This window comes from Gavialis gangeticus, unplaced genomic scaffold, assembly GCF_001723915.1.
Source record: "Gavialis gangeticus isolate Ggan-Ray unplaced genomic scaffold, GavGan_comp1, whole genome shotgun sequence".
In the NCBI taxonomy this organism is placed as follows: domain Eukaryota; kingdom Metazoa; phylum Chordata; order Crocodylia; family Gavialidae; genus Gavialis; species Gavialis gangeticus.
In genome coordinates, this window is record NW_017728994.1 from 62873262 (window position 1) to 62884121 (window position 10860).

Genomic DNA, 10860 nt, shown 5'->3' on the forward strand with positions numbered 1-10860 from the left:
CAGATCCTTACTCATTTAGGAGCTTGGAAACAAGAAGGTGCAAAATATATATTTGAAAATAGATAGGGATGTTGTTTAGGGTTATCATATTTCCAGTTCCAAAAAAGAGGACACCTGTCTACCTTGCATCAATGGGGCACTGATCATGCTCGCCCTGCTCCTTTACCTGTGGCAGGGTAGGGGATTATGCCTTGTACTTGTATGACAGGGTGGATTATGTAGTTTTAATAATAGATTAGAAAAGTGTCTGTATGGGATAGTTTGGGTAGGGATGATCCTGTGTCAGGCAGGGGTATGGACTAGATACCCTCCAGAGGGCCTTCCTTCCAACTCTGCTTTTCTATGATTCTATGATTGTTTAAAACCCAGAAATTTTGTTTTAACAGTGAAACTTACTTTGTTATATTACTGTTGATCAGCACACTGCACTGATGTGTTGGCATGGATTAATGCTGATGCAGAGAGATTAAAATAGCAACAAAGCAGATCTGTTTTATAGGGAACACTGTAGGCCACTGAACAAAAACTGGCAATTATCTTTAGAGACTATATTGATTGGAGCTAGTTTTGAGTACGACTTAGCTTTGTTTTTGTGTCCTAGTCAGTCCTCTGACATACCCCTGTATCTTTTTACCTTGAGTTTGTGCCCTTTAATTGTTTTTGGAATAACATTTAACCTAATTAATTGAAATCCATTTTAATTAGTCACTTATAAAAAGGTATTTCTTTTCAACTGTAGATTCGGATTACTTTCTTGTTTAAATTGGTGATTTAACTCTTAACACTAGAGCTTGGTGTTCAGTGTTAAAATCACTTAATAGCAGAATGCTCTAAAGCAGCTACCAACTAATTCTAGGTAGGTCATGAATTCTTGTATACACAGATAATTCCTACTATACTTGGTCTGACTCGTAACATGATGAAGATGCAGACAGTCTCAGATGGTTTTAGGTCTGCTGAAACATCAGGATTTTTTCTCTATCCCTCCTACTCTGTAGTCAGGTACTAATAATTTCTGTGCTTTTTCCAGAGAATAAAGCAAGCTAATTTTAACTTCACTATAAACAATACTAGTTGTTAAGAATAATGAATGGAAGAATGCTTTCTGGCTGTCTTCTCTTAGTAATCAAACTTAACATTGGTGTTACCACATCTAGTTACCAATCAGTCATTATCTGGAAAAAAATCAAAGAATGTGGTGCTTGCTGTTTCAGCAATACAGTTTGGCTTCTTTGTCTTTTATGTTTAATCCTTTATTTGACTTCCTAAAAGTTTTCCTGCTTCACGTGCCACAAATCCTTAATTTTAGATTTCCATAATTATGTTTACCAATTCAGGGTTTGGGGGAGGGAGTGTGTGGTGGGGAGGGTGGAGAACAGCATATTCCTGATATCTCTAGTAAATCAGTTTAAATCAAAGCTTTGTTTTAATAGGAACAGAAAAAGGCAATATCAGAAAAAAAAGCAATCATGCAAGCTCAAAAAACTGCTCAGAAGGCAAAAGAAGCAGTTTCTTCAGTCTCCTCTATAGAACCTGGTAGACTACAGGAGCAGTCAAAGAGAAAACTTCCTGTGGGTGCCTCTGTTTCTTCTGTGAACATTGATTATGAGTATTTTGAAGTTGGTACTGGCCAGGTAAGATTGTATAACTTCAAATGATTGGTTTAGAACAGTCTTTTATGTGTTTTCTTAAGGCTGCTTTAGTATCCCATTTATAGTCAGGCATAGAACTTCAGTATCTGTCAGTGTGCAGGTAGGTTGGGGAGGGTTGGCTAGTGTAACCTGGGCTTTTTTTTTAAGCAATGAAGCCATCACAATTCATTTTTTCCCTTTCAGCAGCCCAGTAAACCATGTTTAAACCATGCTACTAAATCATGGTCTCCTACATTAAGAACATATTATGGCTGCATTGTTGAGTGGTCAGTTAGGTTTTCATAGATTGTAGGGGCTAGAAGGGACCTTGTAGATCATCAGGCCCAGTCCCCCTGCACTAGGTTTTCTTTGGATACTTGCATATTTCATTTTTTTGTAACTCTGTAGATCTAAAATGTGAATAGCCTGTTGAACTATTCTTTTTTTTAAAGCACTGATACCTCCTCTTAGTTTGGCTTAAATGCAGTAAAGAAGTGTGAGTTTAAGGTGTCTTTGTGAGTGTTCTCTTTATAAGCAGTGTCGACAGATCATTTCTTCTGCACTGGAGTGTGCTTGTGGATTATTAGCCTACTAAGTCAAATATGATTTTTTTTTCTAGTTAGGTTTAAAGTTAATTGCCTGCCAAGTCTGAGAAACCATTTATTTTATTTCATTACTTTGTGCCTGTTAGGTGTCCGTGGCTCACAATACTCTAGATTTCGAACCAGATATTTTCTTTGCCCTTGGTTCTCCAATTGGTGTGTTCCTCACTGTGCGAGGAGTAGAGAAGATTGATGAAAACTACAGACTTCCCACCTGCAAGGGATTCTTCAATATTTACCATCCAGTAAGTGAGAAGTGCTTCTTAGATTAAATTTCAATTAACATAGAGAGAAAGAAGGTGGAAAGAACTGCATTTATCTTCTAATAAGTTTAAAAAAATAAGGGGTGTTACAGATTGTTCAGAGAAATGGTAGCTTTTGGGAAGGTGTGCATTTAATAAATAGTAAGCCTGACTACCAAGCCCAGCTGCCAAAGCCCTAGTTCATTTTCTGGAGTCTAAATAGTAAACTTTAGGGATTGCTTTTTTGTCATGGTGTTCTCTGCCTTTTTAAATGCCTCAGCCATGGTGCTGTTTGGGCACAGACAGAAGTCACAATTTTTACCTGATTTGGCTACTGAATGCAGTTTATAGCCATGACCAAACACAAGCACACAGCTGCAGACAGCTTCAAAAACGGCCAATCGGGTAAAAATATGACCCCTCATTGTATGCGGGGTCAGATGAAGATGTTTCAAAACAGAGCCTTTTCTGTAACTTCTGTCTGCCCTGCCTGCCAGCCTTGAGCTGTTTTCAGAATGGGAGGGGGAAGGGAGCAGAGGGATTTTTGTCTGGAGGTTTTTCAGCCCTCACTGGAAGGTGGGGTGAGTGTACTGGAGCCCTCTCCAGGTGTGGGGGCTCCAGTTCACCCACCCCACCCCACCCTCCAGTGCTGGCTGGGGAGCCCTTAGAACGAGCTCCCTCTGCTTCCTTTCCCCCCTCCCATTATGAAAACTTTGCAGCCTAGCTTTGAGCAAAGGCTACTGCTCGGGGAAACCAGCTGCAGGCTTGCAACCATCGCTACATTCCCCTCCCCCCTGGAACCAACAGTGAACTTCTGTTTGTTCCAGGAGATCGCTGTAACTCAGAATGTTTCCTGCAAAGTGTTCTCGGTTACAGCGGGGAGCTGCACTTCTGTCTGCACCCAATACGTTACTGGTACAAACCAGTCAGTTGTATGCATTTTTTGAAACAAGAGATGCACTAGTTGTCTTATTCTGCCCCATCTTGCTTTTGTGCATAGCTTAGCACAGTTGCTTCCAACCTTGGGTCCCACTTCAAATCAGTGTCGTGCGGAGTCTGCCCCTCACTCTGCCTCTCCTGCCTGCAGGGCTCTCCCAGTGCACTGTCCATGCGGCTCTCACCGCCGCTGCCCCCCCTGTGATCCCGGCCCAGCCCGGGCTTTTCTGACACTGCTGGGCATGCGTGAATCAGGGGCAGGGGTTGCAACCTGGATTTATGGTCACAGCAAAAAAAGGTTGGGAACCACTGGTTTAGCACAATGACTACTGGTGTGCTAATTCTCTAGTGAAGGATACTCTGTGCCCATAATGCAGCATGTTAACATTATTTTGCTCTCTTCTGTTGTTATATTCCTTTCTTAGAGTATCTGAATTTAGAATGAAAACTTACTGATTCATGAACCAGCAGCAACTTTGTAATTTAAATGTACATTAGTGAGCTAAGTATGAAACTGAAGTAGAACGGAATTTACAAACTTTTATCTTTGCTAATAGTTAACAGGTTGGGGTTTTTTATACTGACATTTAACTAAAATTTTGAGTAAATTTACAATTTTTTATCTTTGATTCTGATTTTCCTTTTGTTTACAGCTTGACCCAGTAGCTTACAGGTTAGAACCTATGATTATTCCACACTCGGATGTAAAACCAGTTCTCATTCCACATCACAAAGGCAGAAAAAGACTTCATCTTGGTAAATAAAAAAAAAAAAAGTCCAGATTACCTGCCTACCTACTTATATATGTTTTCTACAATTTTCTAATGTAACAAATGCTTTGGGCCACTTCCCAAAAGACTGGTGATATTTTGGGGGGCTGAGAAGGTGGAGATGCACACTGGGGGAGTGCCTAATTTGACATTCTTCTGAAGATGCTTAATTGCAAAGGTCAGGTTCTGATTGTTCTGAAATTACACCTATTTAAAGAGTCTCAAGCATCCATAATCACTAATATTTTTTGAAAACCTGAAAATTGGAACCAGGACTCTTGTCTTCCTGGGCAAGTACTCTAGCCATTAAAACACTATATAGAACAGGGGTGGGCAAAATGCGACCCACGGGTCAGATGCGGCCTGCCAGACCATTCTGTCTGGCCCGTGGGGCCCCTAAAAAATTTAGAAAATTAATATTTATCTGCCCCTGGCTGCTTGTCATGCGGCCCTCGATGGCTTGCCATAAAAAGTAGCCCTCTGTCCAAGATAATTGCCCGCCCTTGATCTAGAAGCTGGGCAGCAACATCACCTCCTTCCTTCTCTTCTTTCCCTGGGGACTGCTGAATGACAGCTTACATGCTGTACAAAGCCCAGTCCTGTTGATGAGTTTTAGGCATGTTCTGAGCCTGCCTATCATACTGGCCCTCTCTGAGGTCTTAGGCGGTGTTCTGTCTAGTTCTCAGTGCCAGTGGGTTTGGGTGGAAATTAGCTACTCAGACTAGAACAGCTCTGTGCTCATGTAGAATTGATGCTACAGGCATGTAGGGAGCTTTCAGGCTACACTAGGGAGGCACACATTGAGACTTTAAGTGGCTGGAGACCATGATTTGGATCACAACTTTGGACTTAAACTCTTGCAAATTTAAACTTTTTATATTACAAATGCAAGAGTTAGAAGCAAACTGGGGAAGAAGTCTCCCTTCTTTGGTTCCCTACTCTTAATAGAACTTAGCACATACTTTTCTCTAACTTTTTATTTAGAAAAATTATAAGTGGCGAAAGAATGATTTCACGGAGAGAATATTTTCCAATTTCTTTTAAATAAGAGAAATGGTAAAAGATTATATTGACAGCATGATGGGCATATATCTGCCAAAAACATGAGTGTCTTTGGACAGTAGAGGGATTTTTTGTATTTGAAACATTTTTGTTTTTAGTAGGGCACTAACTAAATCCTTTTGGTATGGTCATCTTTTTAGAGCTGAAAGACTCTCTTTCTCGAATGGGAGCTGATCTGAAACAAGGCTTTATTAGTTCATTGAAGAGTGCCTGGCAGACACTTAATGATTTTGCTCGTGCTCACACCTCCTCAACTCAGCTGCAAGCAGAACTGGAGAAAGTAGCTAATCAGATTAAAGAAGAAGAAGAAAAACAAGTGGTAGAAGGTAGGCTGGCATTCCACTAGTGTGCTGTTAGCATATTAATATCAAACAGTTGTTAAACGGTTAAACGTTATGTCCTTGAATTACATCCCGATCTTGTTAGGGAAACCTAACTTTTCATATTTGCTATGGTATTGCCTTGTCCTATACGTAAGTTTAACACTTTACACTAAATGCCTTTTCTGATATATCTTCCCAGCTGTAGTCTAAACAAAATGAACACAAACAAGTATTTCACATCTAGAGAGTTTCTGCTTTTTGATTAGGACAAAAATTTGACAGGACAAAAATTAAGTATTGGGTGTATGTGCAGAAACAGAGATGAATACTGTAGGAGTATTACTTAGACAGAGATGTTAGTCTTTTGAGAGACAAAGAGCTTGTTTCCTGCCTGCTGTGACTTGTGTGGCAGGTATTCATTTACCAGTGTGTATTGGGTTTATATCTGTGCAGAATGAGCAAACAGTTCCTTAGTTTCATGCGGGCAAAACTGATGATGGTCGTTACTGCTGGGGGACACAGACTGCAATAATTTGCTTTTGCTGGTATATATACTCTGTGGACTTAATCTCAATATCATTCCATATGGACATTGATCTGTTTGCTGCTTGATTGCGATAATTGTTGATAGTGAAAGAACTGAGCAGTCAGGCATGATTGTCCTTGTGACTGGCTGAAATGTTACTACTTCTTGAATTGTAGTTGAAAAGATCACCGAAAGTCCAGATCTTTTGAAGGATGAGGATTTATCTGTGAAGGTTGGAATGCTAAATGGAGGACGCCGTATTGATTATGTTTTGCAAGAAAAACCAATAGAAAGTTTCAATGAATACCTTTTTGCTCTACAGAGTCACCTGTGTTATTGGTAAGAATTAAATATTCACTTACACACATCCACAAAAATTGCTTTCCCAGTGCAATTACAGTTTTAACTCTTTAATACGTTCTGTTCCGAGTATTTTTAATAACAAAATCTTGTAGGATCCCCAAAATACCATGCACATAGACTTCATTTCTCATTATCTTTTGACAGAAATATATTTTGCCTGTTGTTCTTCAGCATGGGGCTTAGTGAAGTGTTATAAAGAGCATATTAGGTGCAAGCTAGAAACAGTAGCAAGCAGAAAATAAGTAATTTTGCCGTGATATTGCTAGTTCATATCAGAACTGAGGTAAAACTGGGTTATCTTTGACACAGCACTGTACTATGAGGTGTCCTGAAAGTGAATGTTCCAGTGGCTATGATGGTAGCCTAGAACTTGGGAGGCCATTTGTGTGATCTTGAGCAAGCCCTGAAGCCCAGTTCTCTCTTTTAAATGAAAACCAAAGGGACTCTTGAAATGTGTTTAAGTGATTTAGGATCTAAGCCTTTTTGAAAATATTACCCTTAGTCTTGCCACCTTAATTCCTTGTGCTGAAAAACCATTTTCCTGCCACCCAAAGGTGTTAGGAGGATAAGGAGATTAAATATTATCCAGTGATCAGGGTTACAGTAATAGGGACCATATAAAAATGTCTAAAGCAAATAACAAATGTGTGATGTAGGTCAAGTGTCCTCTTTGGGAGAAATATTTTCTCTTCCAGTTTTGAATCACGATGGAAAGGAAAACCATTCCAGTGACTTGCTTGCTTGTTACATGGTGAGGCAGGGATTTTAGTGCATATGGCCATGTCAGCGTGGACGTTTGTTTCCCTGGGGACAAGAAGTGGTGGCACACCTTGTGCCACTGCTGTGTGTTCCTGGGGAACACCTGTGCCATGCCCTCTGGTTAACCCAGGTGGGGTAGAGGAGTCTGGAGCCAATACTGTGCTGGTCTCAGCAGCCTTACCTGGGGGTCTTGGGGAGCTGCAGCCAGGGTGATCCTGCCGTTAGGAGTCTGGACAACAGCTGGAGTGTAACTCAAACTGCTTAGGCTCCATTTTTGGACAGTGTGCACTGCCACCCAGTTTTTTTTTCACGTGGGTTTTTTGGCAATGGGTTGTCCCAGGATCAAAAAAACCTCCTATGCTGCAAGGTAGCAGTGCAGGAAACACTTGAATGTGCAGTGTGCTGTGCTGCAGGTAGATCTGTTGTGCCACATACTTCATGGCTGCACTTGTCTGGACGCAGCCCATGAATTTTTAGCATTAGGAAGTTTTATTCCAGAGGGACAGACTTTCTACTGAACATAAATCAGAATGAAATCTATTCTTCTGTTTAAAGACGCCTTCTGCCACTATCTTCTTCCTATTTTTGGCAAGATCTCATCACCAACTCGATATGAAATATTCCTTGGCTTCTAATGTAAAGCTGAGTAAAAGCCTTGTAAATGGCTATGTAACTTTTTTGCTGCTTTTGAGTGGTATGCTAATTCAAGCTATCTCCAAGAGCATAAACACCTCGGTTCTTTCTATCTGACCTGCAATTTCAAAGTCATGTTAATAAGCACCTTATCAGGGGAATGCTGGACTGTTTTTTAAATCTCAGACTTCTGATTTAAATATTGCCTGTGTGCATTCACGTGGAATTTGTACACACTACTCGAACAAGTTAGAAATTAGAAGACCTACTTTAGGCCATCTAGCCCATCTCTCTGAAAACATTCTTGCTCCATCTAAGTCTCCTGGCCTGAAGTCTGATTTCATTTTTCTTTTTTTGTAATTTATCCCTTTTTAACCCCTGCTAAGTTAGGAATTCTTTTAATTCTTTGTTTAAAGAGTCAGCTCTTTAATAGGGTTCCCTTTCTGGATATCTTAAGTTTCTGTGGCTGCACACTTTTATTTATAGACTGACCTATCTTGCAGATGGTGTTTTCAGTCTATTCTACCTAGAGTTTGTCATGATATTTTTGGTGTGTGTATGGTATTGTTGCTTTGAAACCGTCCAGTCCTTTAATTCCTGACCCCGCACCCAAGGTTATCATTGAATGTCACTCTCAAAAGTACATGCAGCCATCTACATAGCACCATTATTATTTTTTCTGAAATGTGAACAGCTTTTACCACAAAAAACAATTTATATTCCTTTCTCCAGTAGGATGCTTTGCCTTCACTTTACCCCTGTTCTGAACTGGTTACACACAACACACGCTTGCAACAAGGATCATTTTCCAAGCAAAATGAGAGCACTGTGAATGTTTTGGTAACTACATTTTTTTCAAATAACTCTTCCTGAAGAAATGACAGTAGAGCACCAAAACTTATTATGTGTGGGAATTAAATAGGGGATAGTGACACTCATGAGAGTTCAACAACAACAATAAAAATTAAAAGAAACATTGTCATGGTAGATCTTGTTTTATAACTCATCACTTACATGCCATTGTTGCTCATATTGCCATCAAAACTGTTTATGGCACATGAATATAAAATGAGCATATTTCAATATCGACATATAATCAGCCATGCAATACACTATTAAGAAAGCTATCAATCTTTTTTTTTCTCTTACACATTCTTAGTTGCTCATTTTGTGCATCTTATAATTGTGCAGTAAGATGCATAAATCTTCCATATATGTGGTATCATCCCATTGCCTGTTTATTTTCAGATGGTACATAAACTACATTTGATAACACAGCTTCTATATAAAATGAGCAGCAACTGATCCTAAGAAACCAAATGATAGCATCTTGTTGCAAAGGCCAGTTGATACTTGACTCAACAAAAGGAAACTAAAAGAGCTATTTCCAGTTTGTTTTTCCTCTTTGCTAAAGAAAACTGGCTTTGTGATTTTACAGTCACAGACACAAGTAGGTGCTTACTAGCATGTGCCAGAGTGCTTCTGGAAAATAAAATAAACAGTTTAAAAAATAAAGCAGGAAGCTTGAAATCAAACTTTATTGGGTCTCTTAATGTCAAATATACTGCCTAGGGCTGGATCCAGCCCACAGAGCCCCATAATCCAGCCCCTGGTACTGCACCTTTTGCTGTGCCTGACCATCGCTACATGCAGCATCTGGGGTGTATGCTGGCTGCACCGCTCACTTGGGCCAGTGTCCTTGACTAACCTAGTGGATGCTGCCTGTGCTGGAACAGGCATGGGAGGGGCATAGTCTGATCCAGCCCATAAGTCAATCCTGTGCCATTCATCTGCCCAACAGGGCCAGATGAATTTGGCATCCCTGATTTTAAAGCATGGTAAATCAATTGCTGACAGCAGATGGGATATTCATATTGATGCTCCAGTCGTTATGTCTATGAGCAGTATCAACTATTTGCCTCTAGTCATTGGATTTCCCCTGAGTAGTTGATGATAAATTCCCATAGTAGTGTTTTTCTTCAAGGACATGCAGCATCTTGTCTGTGTTATCTTTATTCTAAGCAGTAGTATTTATTTGCCACAAGGTGGCAGTCTGTAGTTATAGTTACCTGCCTAAAAATTTGTTATTCTTTTGCATAATCTGAGTAAGATCAGTGCAGTGGCTAATGACCCAAGTATTCAGATTGTCCTCTTTGTGGAATTGTGTGGTAGCTTTACATTAAGGCTCTTGTCATACTCGTTATAGCCATCAGTGGCAATTGCAAAAGCATGTTTGCCATTCACTGTATAATATTTACATACTTGATTTTAAAAAATATATTTTAAATTGAACATTTCATTTTTATTTTGTAGTAGCCATAGATGTGTGTAACATTTTACAGACAAATAAGTTTCTTGGGGAGAGGCCTTAGTCCTCAGAATATAAGATTAGGTTCTGTAACAGCCTATGATTAAGGAGGAAGAGAGGAATGTAATGAGATACTATGCCATTTAAATTGTTCTTGGTTTGGGCAGGAGAATGATTATTTTATACAATTATGTAACATATGCATGTGTTATGTTCTGATTGGGCCTGATAGCATATCATGAAAGTATAAGTGTGGTGCCTGCCCACAAGGAGAGGTTTGTTCAGAGACTTGGGAAGGATATTCTGAATTCTGACTTTGGGGTAAAAATCGGAAAAATACAAGTTGAAGGCTTGAGAGATGAGATATTGGCAGGGTATGTGCTGGAGCAGAAACTTTAGTACAGCAACTGTGATGGGATGCCACAATGGAGGAATTCAAGCAGAAGAATAATATTGAAGTGGTGGATATGATAATGAAGAAGATTTTTAGTTGCAGCATATTAAAGGAGAGGTGACGTAGTGAGGACAGGAAGGACTTAATTGCTTTAACTGTCGCATAAGATAAGACACCATCCCTGTTAACAGTGGGGATCAAGAGGAAAGAATGGAAATGAAAGCCTGGATGAGAGGCAAATGGCAGCTTGGCAAGTCCAGTGAGAGAGGTTATGAGCCTCAGTGGTCAGGAAGATCATGTTGCGTGTGTAT

The 10860-nt window shown here is 39.9% G+C and overlaps 1 protein-coding gene across 2 annotated transcripts in view; it reads left to right on the forward strand.

Moving 5' to 3' along the window:
* SEC23IP (SEC23 interacting protein) overlaps positions 1 to 10860 on the forward strand; it is a 68339-nt gene that overhangs the window by 45313 nt on the left and 12166 nt on the right. For both annotated transcript variants that reach the window (XM_019502919.1, XM_019502917.1), the window contains 5 exons: positions 1434 to 1634; positions 2323 to 2478; positions 4065 to 4167; positions 5384 to 5569; positions 6269 to 6431. In XM_019502919.1, the coding sequence (XP_019358464.1) occupies positions 1434 to 1634; positions 2323 to 2478; positions 4065 to 4167; positions 5384 to 5569; positions 6269 to 6431 (809 nt within the window). The remainder of the gene's footprint in view (positions 1 to 1433; positions 1635 to 2322; positions 2479 to 4064; positions 4168 to 5383; positions 5570 to 6268; positions 6432 to 10860) is intronic.